The following is a 22589-nucleotide window of genomic DNA, read 5'->3' on the forward strand; positions in this document are numbered from 1 at the left end:
TAAATTTGCAGTGAACTAGAGCCTTTTAGTCTGGGAGTGTTCTGTATTTCTACTCTTGATCGTGTAAGTATTGATCTGTTCACTGTAGTGCAAGCAGGGATTTTGCTGAAAGCCTCTGAAAACAGAAAATAGTTCGGTTCAACACATAAAACAAACGGGAAGTTAACGCGTCTTCAATATCCCTGATACAGTTAAAAGAAACAATAATTTATTATAATTATTATTATTATTGTCGATGTTCCCGAAAGGGAATGTTCTTAAGTATGTCTTAAGTGAAAGCAGGGTGAAACAGCGTCAGCAGTGCGAGGTGAATGGTGACGTACCTATAGGGCGGTGGGGACGAGAGGAGGGGCGCATCGCTAAGCCTCTACAGTTTAAGAAGAGCCTCAGGAGAGCGATGTTACTTATTTCACAGATTTGAAAGGAGCCTGGGAAACTGAATGAAAACGTGGACAATTGTGAATGCAGTTTTTATACGATGGCATCTGCCAGTATTTCGCATTCTTTAAAGCTAACGCTTTTCTTTTTCTTCGCATTTACCCACGTTGCAGCTTTTAACCTTGATACTGAGAATGTAATCAGGAAAAACGGAGAGCCGAGCAGTTTATTCGGATTTTCTCTCGCCATGCATAGGCAATTAAAACCTACTGAGCGGAGAATGTAAGTTGATCATTTCCAAGTATAATGTTTTGTACTGTCTGTCTGTCTCCTGATTTTAAAACTTTTGGAAAAAAACAGTTTAACAAGTGTCGTCTGTGCTATTTAACTTGAAATTACATATTGTAATTTGATAAAACGTAGCAAGTTTTCTTTTGTTAGTTTGCATTAAAATACATTACTATTGGAAAGCATAAGTCTGTCAAGCAATAAAGTAAATATATAAATATATATAATGCAAATACTTCCACTAGTTTGTGTGCGTATCAACCGTCCAATATCAAATGCTCATACTACGGATTTAAGTAGGAATTAAGTATGGGGAAAGGGCCGGGTTAATTATATGTGCAGCATAGTTATTCAGTAACAAGGTAACGAGTATTATGTATTAGGCTACTGAATACCTTCGGTGGAGGCCCGTGAAGTTTCAGAAATAATGAGAAATGTTGTGCAGTATAACAATGAGGAATTGATATTCAGATCGCGGCGGGCTCTTGAGCGTGGGGGTAGTCATTGTACGCCGCATTCCCTTTGACAAGGTTTTCGGTGTGACTTTACAATGCCTAACTGAAGGTCCTTTATGCTTGCAGTTTTAGTGAAATACTCATGCATCTTAATTAAGCGCATGTTAAGTTAACGAGTTGCGTTTCTCCAGTTGCTGGTGTAACGTGATGTGAAATAACCTGCCGGTATGAAAGAAAATATGCACTCATATCTGTTGTGCTCATCTGTTATGTAGTAGGCCTGCAACTTAAACCATACTGTGCTTGCAACGATTTGTTTAATTTCTTTATTAGGGCTATAGCCAGTGTACCTAAAATTCTGGGGCCCTGACAAAATGTCACCTGCCGCTTAGGTTGCAGGACCTAAGATTTCTTCGCTTCTACTGCTGTGACAAGTGCATAAAGTCCCAGCAATAATTATGGATCCAAAGGCGGGTAGGACTATAAACTCAAACGACGTGGTTTTAGTGCTGAATTTTTGTCTTAATTTTGTTAATGATAATGTACAGAAGTAGGAACTGTAAGGTAAATCAAAGCCTGCTGGATTCTGTTCTTGTTTTCACAATTTTGTTATAAATAAATCATTCAACTTAGAAGTCAGATTTTTTTCTAGTGCTTGCATGGAACTGAGAGCAAGAGTTCACCGTTAGTTCCAGTGACTGCTTTAGTATGTGTGCAGATGGGGGAGGATGATTATATAGCAAATACTGTAACTAACAGCTGTGTGTGCTTAAAAACCAGCAGAGAATAAACTGAAACCTTTTCACGAGCTTGTGGTAGGCTACATACGTGGAATACGATTATGTGCTAGAATGCATTTAATATGCAGATTATGGATTATGGATCAGGAACAGCGATGCTTAGGTATGGGTCACCTCCACACAGCCAGATAGATGTATGCAAGACAACTGCACACTCTCAGAAAAAAGGGTACCAGTTTGTACCTTTGCTTGTCACTGGGGCTGTACCCTCGAGGGTCTGCCAGTTGTACCCTTAGCTGTAGGTAATTGTACCTTTTAAGGTACAGAAATTGAGTCTAAGGAACATTTAGTACCATTGTACATTAATGTTGTCTGTACCTTGGGGAGTCCACTTCTGTACCTTAAAAGGTACACAAATTTAAGGTAGGCTACTTCCCCGGTGTCTAAGAAAGATGTGTATGCAAGAACAGCGAGATTGGTAGAAGTTAGCGGCGATGAAGCAGGTTCGTAAAATAGCATTTTGCAGTTGTGGAGATGCATAGAGATGAGATGAAACAAAAGCTGTGGTCTAGGGCAGCTAAACATTGTAAACCAAAAGTTGCGCTTCAGGAAATCTGGTAGGCTGCGTCTGCTGCTAAATGTTAAGTAGTAGACTTTATGTAATCAGCACTATCGTGCTTTTATTTATTAATTTTTGTTACTTTTTCCTATTGCTTTTTTGTCCTGATTTTCCCTTTTCACTGTTGCTTTTGCTTATTCTCGAAGGACCAAGCTGTCAATCAATAGTACAGTGGTACCTCAGAACTCGAAATTAATCCGTTCAGAACTCCGGACCGAATCCTAAAAAGTCTGAGTTCTGATCGAATTTTCCCCATAAGAAATAATGTAAATCCAATTAATTGGTTCCTGGCCCCAAAAAATTACACCGAAATATGTTTTTACTTAGCATTTAAACACAAAATGAACCGGACAAAACAAGAAAAGCATATAATGTACTAAAGACATCTAAGCACATTTATCAAAGCAGTAATTTTTAAAGTAAGAAAATAAATGTATCCATTCCAAACAATGTGTCATGCCCCGATCGTCCGCTCCTTCCGTGTGCCACGCCCCCTCGTTAACCCCGTGTGGAATCCCAGTGTGATCAGCTGTTTCTGGTTGTTGTCATTAATCCTCTGTATTTAGTCGGCGTTTCAGTTTGTTTCCCCAATCCGGTCATTGTATTGTCTGTCTGCGTTTTGCCTGCCTTACCTGTAATTAAACCCCGTATTCCCCGATACCCTGACGTCTCCGTTCTGTCCCCGCTGGGCATGACAATATTATTATAATTAAATGTATTACTGGTTTATTATTAATATTTAAATAATTAATAAGAAATCTTTATTTTATTATATAATAATAATTACTGTTACTGTCTATCACTGTCTAAATGTATTTTTACTGTCTATATATATATATATATGTATTCAGCTAGTGTAAACATGCATGGTGCTATCACAGCAAATGCGAGGCTGAGACTGAAGCATTACCACGTACGTGACTCATTTCCCCGCGCCTGCAAGTTATCTTAGGTCGGCCTTTACGGTTTGACTTCTGAGATTCAAATCGAGTTATAGGTAATTTTTTTCGAACTGGTTGGTTCGACTTTTAAGAAATTCGAGTTCTAATGAGTTAGAGAACTGAGGTACCACTGTATTTGTTTAGTCCAAGTCAAACAATTAACTACAGATGAAACAGATAAGTCGAATTAAGCGCGCGTTCCTTAGTCTATGAATCGGCGCATTACTGAGGTGAATTCGCTGCGTATGTAAATCGAGGACGAAATACTGTATATTCCTGGCAACGATTTCAGTCAAGTATCAAAGAAAATCATTTTATCCTATTGTTCAATAATTTTTTATTGTTATATTTAGTCGTGAAATTACACCCTAAACAATGTTTTATTTTAGATGATGAAATTTATGTTATTTAAAAATCTTTCTTGCATCGCGTCATTTCATTTGGTCCCCCTCCAAATGTCAAACTCCTCCCGCGGCCACTGCATGCATTTGTAACTGTGTGCATGCCCTATGACAGACTGGCATCCATTCCTGTTCCTCTGCCTCTTGCTTCCCCTCCTTGCTCAAGCTCTTCACTTCCCGTCACAAGCTCTCCTAGATCCCGTACTGGATAAGCAGGTGGAAGTTGGCGTTATGTTTTCTTTAACTGTACATTAATACTTGGAAAGCACATACACTATATGACCATATAAGTACTGGGAATCACTGTTAAACACAGAAATCAGGTGTTCCATTTAGACTCCTTGCCACAGGTGTGTAAAATCAAGCACCTAGTCATGCAGTCAGGTTTACAAAAATATGCGAAAGAATGCGTCGCTCTGAAGAGCTCAATGAATTCAAGTGTGGTATACTGCCATAGGATGTCACATTTGCAATAAGTCAGTTTGCAAAATTTCTTCCCTGCTCAGTATGCCACGGTCAACTGTATGTGGTATTACTGCAACGTGGAAGCATTTAGGAACAACAGCAACTGAGACGGATCACATAATGTAACAGAGTGGGGTCGCCGGGTGCTACGGTGCATTGTGCGTAAAAATCGCCAGTGCTCTCTTAACTCAGTAACGGCAGAGTTCCAAACTTCCTATGGCATCAACCTCAGAAAAAAACCTGTGCACTGGGAGCTTCATGAAATGGGCCTCCGTGGCTGAGCAGCTGCACACAAGCCTCACATCACCAAGCGCAATGCCAAGTGCCAGATGGAATGGCGTAAATCGAATTGCCATTGAACTCTGGAGCAGTGGAAACATGTTCTGTGGAGTTCGGAATCACGCTTCTCTGTCTGGCAGTCTGATGGATGAGTCGGTTTGGCAGATGCCAGGAGAACGTTACCTGCCTGACTGCATTGTACCAACTGTAAAGTTTGGTGGTGGAGGGATAATGGTATGGGGTTGTTTTTCAGGGGTTGGTCTAGGCCCCTTAGTTCCAGTGAAGGGAACTCTTAATGCTTCAGCACACCAAGACATATTGAACAATTTTATGCTTCCATAGAACTGGGAAGACCTTTTTCTGTTCCAGTATGACTGTGCCCCAGTTCACATAGCCAGGTCCATAAAGACTTGGTTGGATATGTTTGGTGGGGAAGAACTGGCCACACAAAGCCCTGACCTCAACCCCATCAAGCACCTTTGGGATGAACTAGAATGGAGATTGTGAGCCAGGCCTTCACATCCAACATCAGTGCCTGTATCTCACAAATGCTCTTCTGGGTGAATGGGCAAAAATTCCCACAGACAAACTGCAAAATCTTGTGGAAAACCTTCCCAGTAGAGTGGCAGCTGTTATAGCTACAAAGGAGGGACCAACTCCATATTGATGCCCATGGATTTAGAATGGGATGTCATAAAAGTTCCTGTTGGTGTAATGGCCAGGTGTCCCAATACTTTTATCCATATAGCGTCCTATTATCATACATGCAAAATTAAGGGCTTATTTCCAAATTATTTTTTTTCAGTGCAGTACATTGTTAATGATTTAGTTAAAAATGAATGCTTTTATAGTTTCATAAGTAATATCTTAATACCCTTTGGTGTGATGTTTTGGTCTCAATGGACTGCAATCTTCTGCCAGAGGGGAGAGTCCGAAAGAGTTTGTGACCAGGGTGAGAGGAATCATCCATAATCCTTCCTGCTCTTTTCAAGGTCCTGGAGATATACAGGCCATGTAAAGACGGAAGGTTGCAGCCGATCTTCTTCCCCGCAGAGTGAATGATGCTCTGTAGTCTGCTCTTGTCCTTGGCAGTGGCAGCAGAGTACCAGACGGTGATGGAAGTGGTGAGGATGGACTCAATGATGGCAGTGTAGAAGTGCACCATCATAGTCTTTGGCAGACTGAACTCCTTCAGATGCCTCAGGAAGAACATCCTCTGTTGAGCTTTGAGAGAGAGCAGATGTTCATCTCCCACTTGAGGTCCTTGGTGATTCTTGTGCCCTGGAAGTGGAAGTACTCCACAGCGGTAACTGGTGAGCCGAGCAGGAAGTTGGGTGGAGGTGGGGCAGAGCTTTTCCTGAAGTCCACAATCATCTCTACTGTCTTCAGGGCATTAAGCTCAAGGTTGCTCCCTTTGCACCAGGACATCAGGTGATCAATCTCCTGTCTGTAGGCAGACTCGTCCCCCTCAGAGATGAGTCCGATGAGCATGGTGTCATCTGCAAATTTCAGGAGCTTGACAGACGGGTGGGTGGAGGTGCAGCTGTTTGCATAGAGGGAGAAAAGGAGAGGAGAAAGGAGGCAGCCTTGTGGAGATCTGGTGCTGATGGTCTGGGAGGCAGAAATATGTTTCCCCATCTTCACATGTTGCTACCTTTTGGTCAGGAAGTCTGTGATCCATCTGCAGGTGGAGTTGGGCACATACAAGTAGGAGAGCTTGTCGTGCAGGAGGGCCAGGATGATATTGTTGAAGGCGGAGCTAAAATCCACGAAAAGGATTCTTACGTATGTTCCTGGGGAGTCGAGGTGCTGGAGGATGAAGTGCAGGGCCATGTTGACAGCATCGTCTACAGATCTGTTGGCTCTGTAGGCAAACTGCATGAGGTCCAGCAGGTGGCCAGTGGTGGCTTTGAGGTGGCGGAGGACGAGGTGCTCAAAGGACTTCATAACTACAGGCGTCAAAGCAATGGTGCTGTAGTCACTTAGTCCAATTATCTTAGGTTTTTCGGGCACAGGGATGATGGTGGAGGTCTTGAAGCATGCTGGCCCATGGCATGACTCCAGTGAGGTGTTGAAGATTTCTGTGAACACAGGAGTCAGCTGGTCAGCACCGTGTTTCAAGGTGAACAGAGAGATGGAGTCTGGACCTGCAGCTTTGCGGGGGTTTAGCTTCTTAAAGACCTTGTTAACGTCCCTATTAAGCATGCAGTTCTTTTTACTTTTACTTTACGGAAAAAATACATAACTTATATAGCACACGTGTGAACATATTTTCTTTTTAGTCCAAAGAATGCTGTGGCTTTTGAGTATTACCTACCACATGTTATTTTATTCTTATGCTTTTAGAGGTGAAAACCATTATGCACTGATTGTTTTATTTATTTACATTGGTATTATGTTTGACTAGTCAAACCAACAAAGAGGGAAGAGCCAAACCACAAGCTAAGAGTAGATCCCGCGGCTCCAGGGAACAGCTGCAGGGCTCTCTGAGTAGTAGACAGCTGTAGAAGAAATGAGCACATCTGGGGGGGGTTGTGGTGAGACGCACACACACACACACACACACTGTGAGGCCATAATTCAGCATAATTCAGTAACTCAAAACATGCTGTTGTCCCTCATTGCCCTGAACTACCGCTTTGGCTTCTCACTTGGAGTGTGAGTCGAGTACAGTGCAAAAAATGGATGCTAAGCTAGGCACAGTATCACGGTCTTCCCCTTTGGCTGCCCCTCTGCACAACTGCATGTTTTTGGAGGAAACCTCAAATCCCGGATGCCACTGTGCCACCCCATACTAGCAAAACATTTTAAAAATTCCTTCAGATTTCATGATCATTATTCCAGTGTGGTCAACACAGTTGCCATTTATCACAGCTATTTGGAAATGGCAATCTTTCAGAATTCTGACATTTGGACAAACTGGGGAGTGTCATGAGCTCAGATTCTTCTGGTATTCTTGCAGGATGCCCTCGCAAAAGTTGGCATTCCAGCCTAGATGGACAGGCAGTGTTTGCTTGAATATACATCCTGTATCTATTAATCTTAACTGCATATTCACTACCTGGTCACAGTGTGTGTGAATATATATTCTAATACCCAAAAATGTGTTGTAGAGTGTGGTTGATAGAATCTAAATCCTATGTTTAAGAAATAAGCATTTAATCGATTTCTATGAATTGCATTAATTTTGCTGAGATGGACCCAAAAATTGCCTGGCCAAGCTCAGCCAAGGTGACTAAATATATTCCTTCTGGGGAAAACAAGCATAGCACATGGCTTATAGATTAAAAGCTGCGACTTCTGTCTCCATAATGGAAGTTTTGTTTCTCGCCGTCGGGCAGCTTTTGGACGTTTGAGTATTTGTAGTGTGGTGTGAGCATGTCAATGTTTGTCCACGCTTACCTGCTAAATTCTGCAGGCAACGCTGAAAGAACATGCAGTGACTCTTACCTTGTATGTGAGACTCTGATAAAGGAACCCCTTCTTCTGTGGCAGATTCACCGTCCATACTGGAATGGGTAAAAAGTCACACATCTGCAAATAAGTACCTGAGCAAGATGAGAAAGGCCTGTGCAATGCGTATAGACTGTTAGAGCTTTAACAGCTACTATATATAATGGCAAACAATTCTGCGGCTGTAGGCGTGATTTCTGCTTAATGACACTTCTGTTATTTGGCATCTTATGGCAGACAAACTTTCTTAAACCCAAGCAGAAGTTTGCAAATGGTCAACAACAAGAAGTAATTATTCAGTGTTGTGCATCAGCCCACCAAAGAAAATCCTGTTTATACCTACTTGGCCAGTAAGTAGTTACTAACCAAACCACTGTTTAACAGCAGAATATATAATGTTAGTTTATATAATAGCTAGAGCAATACCTTAATGGTTTCTAAACCTCTCCTCAGGGCCACCCAAGCCATTTTTTGTTTATTTGTTAAATTTCACTAATTTCAAATAGTTAATTATCTTAAATGAGGTATTGATTAGCTAAACATGGTATGCTAGTTGTCGAGTTCAACAAATACATGGGTATTTTGAATGACTACTACCAATGCTGGGGTGAATGTAGGAGAGGGTTTGAAATGGCATAGTCAACACACTTTAACAGTCATAAAATCATAATTTACACTAACACAGACATAGGCTTGATATTCTTTAGCATTTTGTCTAATGATCTGCAGAGTCATGTAATTTTATGCTGTGTAATGTCATATCCAGTCCTTATACTGCTTGGTTAAAACACATCTGCTTGACTTCCACAAAAAACATGCACATTGAAATCAGCTAAAATGCAAATACACAACGACCACAGCAAGCCAGAAAAAGAGGGGTGCTTGCACGGCACTCCAGCTACACAGCGCAAGTGCAACACCCAAAGCACACAGCTCCATTAGTCAGCTTCTGATTAAAGCTTGTCTGTCAATGCATCCATTGATGCCAGCTGTAAAGTCCAGTTAGTTGTTTTGGATTTTGATAGAATCATATTTTTGTTGCCTCTGTTCCATCTATTCATCCGAAGTCTAGCTTTGTATCCTGAAAACAGTCATAGGAAGGGTTTGCAATCTGCACACGACACAATAATTAGCCAAAGTGCATGTTTCTGGGGGAGAAACCAGAATGCCTAGTCAACATAGGAACACAAACACACATGCACAGAGATTACGTATCTATGTCTTTGTGGGGACTCTCCATCCATTCAAAACCCTAATCCAACTATGACAACCCTAACCCCTACCTAGCCCTGATGTTAACTATCAATCAGTCAGACTGTTCATATAACACTTCCCTGCAAACTCAATCCAACATAAAATGCTTTACACAATAAAAAACTAAATCAACCTATCCCTATTGCCACCCTCATCCATACTATGTAAAACAAAGCGACGAAAGATATATTAGACAATCATAAATAAATAATAAAAGAATAGACATGACAATAAAACAGGAACTGATAAAAACAGGAACTTAGAAAACAGGAACTTGTCAGAAATTTGCATAAGGAAACACTAGAGGCAGATTAAAATATGAGTAATCGAGTAATATAACTAATCAAACAATTTTTATACAATTAAGCTTGGAAAAATGACCCCACAAGGCAAAAGTATCAGGTTTTTATCACATTGTGAGGGCACTGGGCATGAGGCAACAGTGACCCCCAGGGAGCTCCCCCCGCCGCCCATATAGCACCATTGCTGCATCATGTGTGCTGGAGTCACGGCCGGCTGCTTCGCCAGGCACCTGAGATCCTGTGCGGGCCCCTGGCTCCCAGTCTTCCCCGGGTCCGGGGGTGTCTGCTGGCAGCCCTCCAGCTCAGTGAAGTACAGCACATGAGGGCTGAGTTGCAGCAACTGCGTGCAGAAAGAGGACTTCTTGTTCAGTCTCACAAAGAGACCTTGTGGGACCGACCCATTTGTATGACTGGCCTGAATGTTATCGCAGAAGCGGCCAATCCAAACACAAAGAAAGGGGCCTCTCTCACTGTGACAAATCAAGCTGGCCAGTGCTATCAGTCAGCTGTGATGACATGGTTGTCTTTTCATCTTTTTTTCAGTGCATAGTGAAAGACACAGTAACTTTCAGAAAAGACTAACCCAGGGTTTACAGCCATAGTTGAACAGACCCTTTGACTGGGTTCCAGTACATTATGACAAGAACAATTAAGTATTTATCACTGTATGCTCTCCACACAGTGCTGATTATGATATTCTTTTGAATGATCGATATTATGGGCTTCTGTGTGAGTAGCCGCTGTTCCGGCACGGTGGTTAGCCTTAGTACCTCATACCTCTGGGACCAGGGTTCATGGCTCTGTGTTTAGTTTGCATACTGAGGTTAACTGGAGTTACCTAATTGCCCATAGGTGTGAGTGAATGGAATGTGTGAATGTGCCCGATGATGGGTTGGTGCCCCATTCTGGATTGTTCCCTGCTTTGCGTCTATAGGCTTCAGACCAGCCACAACTCTGAATTGGATAAACAGTTAAAGAAAATGGATGGATAGATGGGTAGCCACTGTCCATTTTTGTGGCTGAATTAATTTCAATCATAGCATTGCAGGATCAGAATCAGTTGGTATTATACCCAGTATGTGGTTCAATTTTTGGAACACTATAGCTTTGTTTCCACCAATGTGGTACATTTTCCCAATCCAGCACTGGTTCCACGTGTTTCCAAAAATCATTACATCGTGTTTTTTTATTCTGTGAAAAACGAAAGATCGATCTGCTGGCCAGATTTAATAGTAAAGTATAAATATGTTACAGGTTGAATAAATAAAATATTGTGGTGTTTGAGTGCCGAAGAGATCTTGAGGTGGACTGCAAAGTTTAGTTTTTAGCAGACTCTTTTATTGCGTGATACTTAAAAGGACAGCGGTAAAACAGCGAGCGAGAATAAACTCACACGCAGACAGGGAGCCTTTATGTAGACAACAGTGGTTACAGGCAATAGAGACATAGAGTCATACTCCGGAAACTTTTTTTTTTTCGGTTCAGCAAAACGCATCCAAAGAACGAAATACAGATTAACCTTTACTTTACTTTCACTTCCGCTTACGTAATATTTCTGTTCTGTTCTTTTTTGAAACCAGTGGAAACGCAGGCTGGTTCTCAAAATGCACCTATGGCCAAACGTATGTGGACACCAGCTTGTCCAACACCTCACTACAAAACCAAGGGTATTAAAATGAAATTAGTTCACCCTGTGTTACTGTAATAGCCTTGACTCTTCTGTGAAGACTTTCCACTAGATGTTGGGACATTGCTGATGGGATCTGCTGCCATTCAGTTTGGATATTGATGTTGGGTGATCAGATCCCTTTCTGTGAACTTCTGTGGCCTCCACTTTCTAACTGAACTTGCTCTCAGGCATTTCCACTTCACAGCCACGTCGTCTATGGCTGACTAGGGTAGCTTTAACAAGGCATAGATTTGATAAACCGATAAGTTGGAGAGATGGCATCCTGTGATTATGCCAAGTTACAAGCCACTAACTTCTTCAGTATGACCACCCATTCTACTACCACTGTTCCTTGTTGGTGACTGCATGTCTATGCTTAATTACGCACCTGTATCATTTTCTCAGGGTAGAATCTGTGCTAATATTGTTAATGGTTTTATTTCATGGAAGTAGATGTTTCCTGTTGGTAATGTGATTTTGTTGCATTTGAATATGCCAGTGAGGTGTGATTGCGTTTCAGTACTTTTTAATCCAGAATATTACAAATGTCAGTAATGTAATTTTGTTGCATTTGAATACAGTGTATGTCTGTGTGATGTAACTGCATTGCAATACTTTTTAATCCACAATGCTCTTTCTTTCTGCTAAAAAGCTGTGAAGATGTAAACAGGAGTTACAGTGGAACTGTCAAATGAAGCACTGATAGCTTGTAAAATGTGATTGTATCCCCAGGCTGCTCATTGGTGCTCCTCGGGCCAAGGCCTTGTCCAATCAGGGAGCCAACATAACCGGAGGTTTATACAGCTGTGATGTCACCACCCAGTCCAACGATTGCAAACGCATTGAGTTTGACAATGAGGGTGAGCATTCCACAGACCCACAAACCCACACTGACCCCCACCTAGGCATGTGAAGTTAACCCCCCTGGCCTGTTACAATGCTTGATTCTTGAATCTTCAATATTGAACATGTTTAAGATTTTTGTGTCCGCATAACCAAAACCCATATATCAGAATTCTACATGCTGTTGAAGCACCTTTTAATACCTTCCTTCATTATCAATGAACACAGTGAATCTGAATTTGGAGTACAAGGAGGATCAGTGGATGGGTGTCACAGTACATAGTCAGGGACCTGGGGGGAAGATTGTGGTAAGTGGGGGCTGACACTGCTGGATCGGTGTCCCTGGGGGGGCGTCCTTTCTCTGCAAACCCTTGCTGCCCTTGGCATTGACGGCTGATCGCCGACACCCGACCTTTCCTTGCAGACCTGTGCCCACCGCTACCAGCGGAGGCTGTTTGTGAACACAGCCCAGGAGTCTAGTGACATCATGGGCCGCTGCTATGTCCTCAGCGAGGACCTCAGCATTGACGAGCACTCTGATGAGGACGGCGGCAACTGGAAGTTCTGCGAGGGCCGATCCCGGGGTCACGAGAGGTTTGGGTCCTGCCAGCAGGGTGTGTCTGCCACCTTTACCAAGGACTACCACTATGTGGTGTTTGGAGCTCCTGGTGCTTACAACTGGAAAGGTATGAGTACCAGGTGCCCAGGTATTACTGGAGGAGATTCTGGCAATACAGTCTTCAGATGTACACTAGTGTGATAATGACACTCTTGAGACCTAACCAACTGCTTAAAGAGTATACGTAGTCACTCTTTCAGTACAGGTATCATCTAGGATAAAGATGAAATTCTTCATATCCATGAAAATGTTCCATTTGCATCTCCACAGCTTGCTTTGATCCTGAGAATTATTTTCTGCTCTAAACAGTAAAGCCCATTGTAGTGACCATTTCCATAAAAAACAATGTATCGCTTTTCCTGTTTTTTGGTGTGAATCAGAAAAACATTTAATTGTGTAATTTTTCACTGCATTGCTAATTCATGTTTATGTGCAGTGCATTTATAATGTATGGTTATTTTTGTGTATCTACTGTAAAACATTTGAATATATTATATATTTATAATATCTTTCTAAGTTACCATTACCAGCTATTGCTCCACACATGCAGTTCTGAATACCTAGACCAGGTTTTTCCCTGTTTCAATCCTGGAAGGCCAGAATCTAACGCTGTTCCCTGCTCAAACACACCTTAATCAGCTAGTTCACAGGTTTGGTAGGTGTGTTTCAACAGGGAAATCTGCAAACGGTGTTGGATTCTGGCCTTTCGGGACTGGAATTGGGGAACCCTGATCTAGACCTTCAGTTCATCACATTCCTGTATTGATGTTCCACTCCATCTCCACCTTCCATCTTCACCGCTCCAGGGATTGTGCGAGTAGAGCAAAAGAACAACTCTCTGTTGGAACAGGGTATTTATGATGACGGGCCCTATGAAGTTGGGGATGAGAACCAGTTGAACACTGAACTTGTGCCAGTGCCAGCTAACAGTTACTTAGGTATGTTGGCACTCAAGAGACGAGGAAGCAGCTGGTGTGAGGGGCTGTGGGACCCCATGCTCTCCTGTTTTGGAAACCTCTCCCATCACCATAGTCTTGTCCAGTGTTGTACTGATGTCCAGAACTGTGTTTTGTGTGCCTAGGCGTGCTGTTTATGACAACTTTGTCTGATGCCAACCCTGATCAGTTTGTGTACAAGTCGCTCCCCCCGCAGGTTAACTGGGAGAAAGTTCTTGATGTCATGGCCAATAGCTATTTAGGTTTGTGATATATCTAAGATGCATAGAACCTGTTCCTCAGACCCATTATTCCATTGTGGTTGGTCTTCTGTATGGTTTCCCATTGGAATGTAATGCATGCTTAATACATCATGCCATGCTAGTGTTATATGTTGTATGTTTTGTAGGTGGTTAATATATTGTTTGTCATAAACATCAAGCTATTTATCTTACTGCTTCATGTCGCTGTAGGAACTGTTTAAGGTGCACTGTGCATGTAGAGCATATAATTATTCATTGTGCAGTTACTGGGTATTTAATTCCATTGTTCCAGAATTAATCTTTTTTCATTCACTCATCGATCTTTTAGTTGTTATTTTTTATCTGGCCACTTTGTAGAGATAATGGCATTAACCAGCTTCCACTTGTCAGGCTTCTCTCTGGACACCGGCCACAACATCACCAAAAAGGGCCGTCTGACCGTGGTGTCTGGGGCTCCCAGAGCCAATCACAGTGGAGTGGTGGTCCTGCTGAGGAAAGACGCAAAGGCACCTAACATGCTCTCTCCAGAATACATTCTGGAAGGCCCAGGACTGGCGTCCTCCTTTGGTTATGATGTGGCCGTGGTGGACCTCAACAAAGACAGGTTTGTGATGTGATCATTCATTTGTCACACTCATACAGGGTTAGTACCAGCATATCACGGACAACGGCTGTAAACACTTGGATGTAACACAAAACAAGATTGTTGACATACATTTTGTGCCATATGCCAAAACTATGTTAATGTTCCATTAAAAAATTTAATGATATTTATAGTACATGTTGGGAACAATATAAGAATAAAAAAAAAACAGACAAAATGCTTTATTTAAGCACTGGTTTAATTTTTCCAGTTGGCAGGATATTGTGGTGGGAGCCCCACAGTTCTTCATGAAGGATGCAGAAGTTGGTGGAGCAGTATATGTTTACATCAACAAGGAAGGGAAGTGGGACACTATTGTCCCAATCCAGCTCAATGGAACCAAAGACTCAATGTTTGGGCTGGCAGTTGAGAACATCGGGGACGTTAACCAGGACTCGTACAACGGTAGGGCTGTCTTTGTTCTGAAACACATAACTATCATCTGATTTGAGAACAAATGAAGAATGATTTTGGTCACTAACCACAAACTGCGTCTCTCCCTCAGACATTGCGATTGGAGCCCCTTATGATGATGCTGGAGCAGGAAATGTCTATATTTATCATGGGTCTCCCGAAGGGATCAAAACCAAGCCATCACAGGTCATTATCTTAGTCTACAGAACAAGAACTTCATACTGCCGTATGGCTGAAACTGATCCCCTGTACTGTGACAGAAAGCAGCGGAGTAAACAGTAGTTAGGGTCCGGTCTGTCTCAGTAATTCAACAGAAAGTTAATTTGTAGATTATTAGATTTTGCTACCTGCGGAGGAAGTCCTTGGTATGCTTTGCCAAGCTGGGGGGGGGGGGGGGTGTCAATTGCACACTTGTGATTATTGGCCACTCTAAATTGTTCAACTGATTTCAGGTTCTTCAAGGAAAAAATCACAATATCCAATTATTTGGATACTCTCTGGCTGGAAACATGGATCTGGACAAGAATTCTTATCCGGACCTTGCTGTAGGATCTCTCTCGGATGCAGCATTTATTTATAGGTAATTTATTACTTAAAATAAAATAAAATAACATATAATTAACTGTCTCCAATTTCATGACTTCCATTCATCTTACAGGGCAAGACCGGTGCTTAGTATTAAGAAGGAGCTAAAAGCCAGCCCTACGCAAATTGATTTGACCAAGAAAACATGCGGTAACAGTATATGGTAAGACCATGATGATGATGTCATTTTAGAGTTACTTCCAAATTTTAATTGTGTTAATTTGTATAATCACACTATAATTAATAAAATGTATTTTTTCTTTATACAGCTTGATGGTGGAAGCATGCTTTACTTACACAGCAAATCCCAAATCTTACAATCCCAAGATCAGTGAGTAAACTGTCCTCATTATCATCAGGATATGGAGTTCCTTATTCGATGAGCTGAATGGTTGACGCCTCTGAACCCCTTCCCCTGACAGCTATTGCCTACACCTTCGAGGTGGAATCCGAGCGGAGAAGGCTGGGGCTGCCCTCTAGGGTTACCTTTCTTAACAAGTCCACCACGGACCCAGACTCCCAGTTCAGTGGGATGCTGGACCTTCGAATGAAGAATCGGAAGGAGTGTACCTCAGCCAAGCTACAGCTGCAGGTGCTGCTGAAGCTTCATGTGCTTTTGCTCTCCCGGGGACCTGCATGGCTGTTTTCAGAGTTACTCACTGCTTGTTTGGTGGCTTAGGACAACATCAAGGATAAACTGCGGAGCATTCCCATTGAGGTGTCAGTGTCCATCCAAGGTATGAAACGCAAGGAGAGACAGAGCTCTCTCCCGGAGCTGGTTCCTGTCCTCAACTTGAATCTGCCAGACAAGGCCATCAAGGAGGTAACTGCAGCAATGGGCTGATACTTAATTGCAAATGATGTTTTTGTCCATCATGACTTCTTTCAGCTTTGAAGGCTTTGAGCAGTGGTGGGCAGGGTTCCGCTAACCCGCTAACCTCTAATTATTGAAGCTAACCTTTTTGTTAGCAGATTAGCGGTTCTGCTAACTTTGAAAACCATTAGCGGACCAATTAGCTTCCACTAAATTTAGTTCCGCCAACTGTAAATCCACTAACCTTTTTTGCTGGTAAAGTAAACAAAGTTTAACCATCAAACACATTTGCAAACCCTAAAATCACACATATTTGTTCCGGTCTGTTATGAGTGTGTCTGCAGCAGTCTGCCACGCTGTCTTGCTTGGCGGTTAAAGGCATTTGATGTTCATTGGCATAAAACCCGTCATGTTTTAAATAATAACTTTCTGTTTTGGTTATCGGTCCGGGTCCGTATGGGACCGCGGTCCGCCTGTTAGTGACCTCTGCTGTAGAGAATAAGAAGTTATGGAAGATCTATGGATTACTGGGAAATTGCAGTTGAGCTGAACTTCAAATAAAATCATCCTATGAACTTTTTTTTATAGGTCAGCTTTTTAAAGGAAGGGTGTGGAACTGACAACATCTGCCAGAGCAATTTGCAGTTGGATTACAAATTTTGCTACAGAGAGCCCAATCAAGATGTGTTTCCTGCTCTGCCTAGGCAAGTATATGAGCAGATAAAGCCTTTTAACCACAACAGGAAAAAAATCACTACAATAAAGAAACTGAATGAATAATGAGTGAACTCTTAAGTGAAACAGACAAAATACCAAGCCTGTATTTCTTTTACAAACCACACAACCACTAGTTCCTAGCATTGCTCATGCAGCTTTAACTACAAACTAAAAATAGACAGAATCACTAGTTGTATGCTACTTCCCAAGCTACAATTAAAGAATTAAACACAAGTGAACAGATGTAACTGATGAAAGTGTACTAATATTAAAAGTGATTGATTGACACTGCCCCAAAGGAAACAAACTCAAGAGAGAAACATTGATACAATGAAAATAATTAATAACAAACATGGTAATTTGATGTGCCATCCATAGAAAGAGTCCTTTTATACAAATTATGTGGCTTGTTTTTTTAGTGAGAATGGGGTACCAGTGATATCCCTCAGTGACCAGAAAGACATTGCTTTGGAAATCACAGTGAAGAACAGGAATGGGGATGACGCTCATGAAGCGAAACTGGTCGGCACCTTCCCCAGCTCCCTGTCGTATTCTGCCTTTCGCTCACAGAAGACTGGGGTGAGACTGACCTCTTTGACCTGATGATGTGCGCTGGGGGCTTCTGCTCTGCTTTTGGGGCTGCAGAGTAACATGACTGATTTTATTCCCAAGGTGATCTGTGCAGCCAATCAGAATGGGTCACAGACAGAGTGTGAGCTGGGAAATCCATTCAAAAGAGATTCAGAGGTAAGTCTTTACTTAGTGCTCTGTTTTTCAGAGTATTGCTTACATATTCTTACTACAAAAATGGTTTCTAGGTTACGTTCTATGTTATACTGAGCACAGCTGGCATTTCCCTGAACACCACAGAGGTTGATATTGACCTTCAGCTTGAAACGTGAGTTGCTTTCCCTTGTTGAGTTTTGAGCTTTCTGATAAGAAGTATTACTTTGTATGTTAAATGAAACTTCTGCAGTTTTAATTCAATATATTGTATTTTTAGTAAGACATGGTGCCTTTCCTTACTTTACAGGACTAGTGAACAGAAGAACTTGGGCATTGTGAAGGCCAGGGCCAGAGTAATAATTGAGCTGCTTCTATCAGTCACAGGGTAGGAATGTTTGTCACCCGCCTTTTCAGTATAAGAGACAGACTAATCTATTGTGTGTCCAAATTTAGAGTTTTCAGTGTGTTTTCTTCTACTCCAGACTTGGCTAACATAGTTTCCCTGCTACTTCTCAGAGTGGCCAAGCCTTCCCAGGTCTACTTTGGTGGTGTCGTGAAAGGAGAAAGTGCCATGAGATCTGAGGATGAGATTGGCAGTTTAGTTGACTTTGAGTTCAGGGTAATTCTCATTTTAATATCACTGTCCTGATGACCAGCATGCCTGAAAGCATTCCTTTTAAGAGCCATACAAATAATGCATGCATCAGCGCTTTGGACAATAATGCCTGCAGACCTCAAACACTTTATACACAAAGTTTTGCCAATGTTTATTGACTAGATAATCAACCTGGGCAAGCCGCTAAAGTCATTTGGCACAGCCTCCCTGAACATACAGTGGCCCAAGGAGAACGCTGTTGGCAAATGGATTCTGTATCTGGTGCGGATCAGCACAAATGAATTGCAGGAAATTCCTTGCTCTCCAGAAAGTGAAATCAACCCGCTGCCACGCATACAGGTATCTTTCCGAGGCCAATGAGTGCTAAAGGTTAAAGTGGAAAAGTGGAATAGTAAACACCAAGCATTGTCTTTGGTTTCCTTGTTTACTTTGATTTATGTTCAATCGTTATTTATCAATTAATTACAACAATTTCTTTCCAGGCTTCCAACACATTCCGCAGAACACGCAGCATTGAAGAAAAGACTTCAGATGAAAGAAAAACATCACTATCAACGGATAAAAGAAAAACTCTGGTAAACAAATTTGTGATGTTAATGCTTATTTTCACTTCACAAGAAGTTGATAGAATTGTTGCGCTAATTTGAAATGGTGACTTTGTTTGCAGACATGTGACAGTGGGGCTAGATGTGTAGCGATAAGGTGCCCCCTTCAGGGCTTGGACAGTAATGCAGTTATCGTATTTCGGTCCCGTCTCTGGAACAGCACTTTTCTTGAGGTATGCTTCTTTCTCAACAAAGAATAGAGCCATCACCAGTTCAGCCTTGCATGCTATAATATTGCGGGATATAATCAAGTTTTGGGAATACACTTTTCAGCCAAATTGAACGTACAGCCCAAAATTCTGGATGAGAATGAAGGACTTAACTTTTAAAAAGCCTCTCATTTTTCATAGGACTATGCATCCCTTAGTTACCTTGACCTCATTGTCAAAGCCTCACTCAGCCTGGATACTTCTGCCGCAAACATGCTCCTTAAAAATGCAGAAACTCTGGTAAGACGAGATGTACCTTACTTTGTTGTTCCCATCCACACATAGAATAGCCCTGCAAAATAATTACTGTATTCTGTGTTATATTGTTGCAATGTAAATGTCTTGTTTTGTCCCCCTTAAGGTTTATTAGTCTGAGTTAGTAAAAGTATAACAGCAAGTGCAGCGCTGAAATCACTATTTCAGGTTTGCTTCAATTTTAGGTGAGACTGACTATATTTCCGGAGAAGATGGTGTCCCACTACGGTGGCGTTCCCTGGTGGATAATGCTGGTGGCCATCCTGGCAGGCATCTTGATGCTGGCACTGCTGGTATTTATCCTCTGGAAGGTAAGCAGCAGCATGTCTGTGCAGTCAGTGCGGATTCTAAGTCATAGTCACACAGTTACATTTTCCCGGTGAGGATGTGGTTTCCTATAACCACCGGGGTGCAAGTGACATCGGCCTGCGAGACACCATGTCCGCCGTGTCCCAAGCTTCTGAAATGCACACATCTCCTTGACTAAGCCTGTTCACAGCAGCCCATCCCCGACTTGCTTCCTTTTAGTGTGGTTTCTTCAAGAGGGCAAAAAAAGATGAGCATGATGCAGCCTATCACAAAGCTGAGATCCATGTTCAGCCGTCTGACAAAGAGAGACTCACGATGGAGGCATAGTGCCCCCTGCATTCAGCCTCTGGGTAAAACTGATGCGTGTATCTGTCTGGGTCTGTGACCTGCATGGCCTGTGAGCTGATTGCATCTGCGGACATGCTTTTTTGCAATATGCTTGTGATGAAGGCTGGTAAATGTACATATCCATCAGTTAATCACAATCTACCAGTTGAGAGTAACTGATTTCAAAGTTTTCACTCATTATTTGCCTTCTTTTAACATGTGTATGTACATTTCTGGTCACCATGAAACCATGTTTTGAACTTTACAGCTCTTTACCGCTATCTGCTTTATAATTCCCTGTGCATCAAGCCTGGTATCATTCCTGCCATTTCTCTTTAACTTGGTTTAAAAGATCATTTGTTTTTCTAGGTGTTTCTAAGCTGGCAGCTTTCGGCGTTTGCTCAGCAACGTTCTGTGTATTTCCAATTATTTCCACAAACATGCTTGCTGACTCAAACCCGATTTATATCCACTACTCTGAAGCTCTGCTTCTGGACTTCACATTTTTATCATATTAATCTTGTTTCATAAAACAATACTGACGATACCTATTTTTTATTCAACGTTATTTTCTGTAGTGTGGATTTTTCAAACGCTCCACATATGAAGACAGTGTTCCAAGATACCACGCCATCCGGATAAAGAAGGATGAGCGCCAGATTAAGGACGGGAAAACCAAGTTTGATAGCCTGGAGAAGAAACAGTGGATGACAACATGGAATGAAAATGAGAGTTACTCATAAGGTCGACGATTGGTGACGTGAAAAACATGAAATAATTCACCTTTGTATGCAGTCTGGGTCCTAAGATGTTTCTTTTTTATTTTTGCACTGCATCTGAACCTTCATTTGTATATATTGATAAAAGAAATCAAGGAAATGTTTGTTTTTCATTTTGAATATTCTTGCATTAATGTCATAATTCACTGGGCGAGGCAATAAGGCATCAAATAAGTTTAAAACCAGATAAAGAGAAGTTAAAGACAGTTTCATCTGCGACTTTGCTGCTGTATATTTACAGATGTATTCACATCTGGAATGCGGTTGGTTACAGTGCTTTAAAAGAATCGTGACTTTTTCGTATTTGTCATGCTCCTCTTGAACTGTTTTTGTAATGTACAGAAGGAAGCATTTTGTATGTTTTGTATATATTTAAATATTTCAGTCCAGTTTATATTTATTTCTGTCATAAACTGTTAATGTTTCATGCATACATTTACCAAAGATTTGGGAGCTCATGGAAGAAACAGCGCTTGGCTGGTTCAACCATGACCCATTTTGTTGCTTCAAAGAGCATTTAGTTGTTCCATTGATGAAGTGTGATGAAGTGAGGGTGGATCTTTTCAAACAAGGATTTCTGAAGCAATCTTATATACAAAGAGTGAGCAAGGTAATGATCACCATCATCATCATGAACAGTAGTACATTGGGTCTGGGATACATTCTCCGATCGACACTGTTACTTCTGAATGTTTTATTGTGAATTTTATTATGCATAAGTGCTTGAAAGAAGACTACTTTTTGATTTTAATTCTCTTTGATGTCATATAAGTTTTGTTCCAGCATGGTCTTTCCAAAAAATGATAGATCATCTTGCAGCACCTGTTTAGTTTTACTTTTATACTGGGGAATCTACAGGAATCTAAAATGTGTCTGTGCAACTCTCAGTACCATGGTCAGAAGAATTAAAAGCTTTATTTCTGGGCAGTATCCATGAACAAAGTTGCATTTAAAAAAGAAGATAAAGCATACCACACAAAAGATGGTAATGTCTGGGATTCACAAAACATTCCTTGGATGTTAGAACTTTAGAACTAGGAATCTTATTTTAGATATTGTAATGTTGGGGAAACAAATGTCCAGAAATAATTGCAGTTTCTTTAAAGGCTGGGAAAAATAACTTTTACATTACAGCAACAAAGCATGAAACTTTTTGTCCAACCATTTTGCTTCCTTTCAACATAGATTTTTAAATTCTACCCATGTAATGAATGTACGTGTAGATTTATAACAATGAGTTTTAAAAATGTTTACATTCCAATTACATTGGAGCTATAGCATATTAGAAAGCATATGTTTATCACTGCAAATTGGTGTGAGGCAACTGTAAAACCATGTAGTGATGAGCATTACTGTAACAATGAAGAATGCTAATAGTAACACAATTACTTTTCAGTGTGAACATATTTAAAATCTAAAGTCTTACCACTGGCTATTGTTTGTTTCCAACTAGACATATTACTGGAGAACACCAAAAAATAAAAATAAATTAAAATCCTGTGGATTTAAAGATAATAAAGTAATAAAAATGTGCATTTGTATGGCTTCCTTCATTTATTAATTCTTTACACGTTATCAATGTATAATTTGCTAAGTAATTAATATTTATCATTAATGTATTGCCATGATACATAGAAAACTAGGGAAGATACTTTTTTCGTGGGGTAGTTAATATTTTAGGTGCAC

The 22589-nt window shown here is 41.3% G+C and overlaps 1 protein-coding gene across 2 annotated transcripts; it reads left to right on the forward strand.

Annotated features, from left to right (window-relative positions):
• The first annotated feature begins 351 nt into the window (after positions 1-351).
• Positions 352-22436, forward strand: itga6a (integrin, alpha 6a). Of its 2 annotated transcripts, XM_072714474.1 has the most exons (26): positions 352-660; positions 11977-12104; positions 12316-12395; positions 12512-12773; positions 13513-13644; positions 13788-13904; positions 14295-14508; positions 14759-14952; positions 15053-15147; positions 15414-15541; positions 15620-15709; positions 15816-15877; positions 15969-16138; positions 16226-16369; positions 16949-17068; positions 17501-17656; positions 17750-17824; positions 17896-17975; positions 18111-18188; positions 18320-18422; positions 18582-18758; positions 18902-18994; positions 19087-19197; positions 19375-19473; positions 19674-19799; positions 20703-22436. In XM_072714474.1, exons 1-26 carry the CDS (start codon positions 479-481, stop codon positions 20865-20867), a joined length of 3381 nt encoding a protein of 1126 aa, XP_072570575.1. In that variant the 5' UTR covers positions 352-478; the 3' UTR covers positions 20868-22436. The 2 variants fall into 2 exon arrangements, with proteins under 2 accessions (XP_072570575.1, XP_072570569.1); XM_072714468.1 differs by lacking the exon at positions 13788-13904.
• Positions 22437-22589: the final 153 nt, after the last annotated feature.

Source organism: Paramormyrops kingsleyae, chromosome 1, assembly GCF_048594095.1.
Source record: "Paramormyrops kingsleyae isolate MSU_618 chromosome 1, PKINGS_0.4, whole genome shotgun sequence".
NCBI lineage: Eukaryota > Metazoa > Chordata > Actinopteri > Osteoglossiformes > Mormyridae > Paramormyrops > Paramormyrops kingsleyae.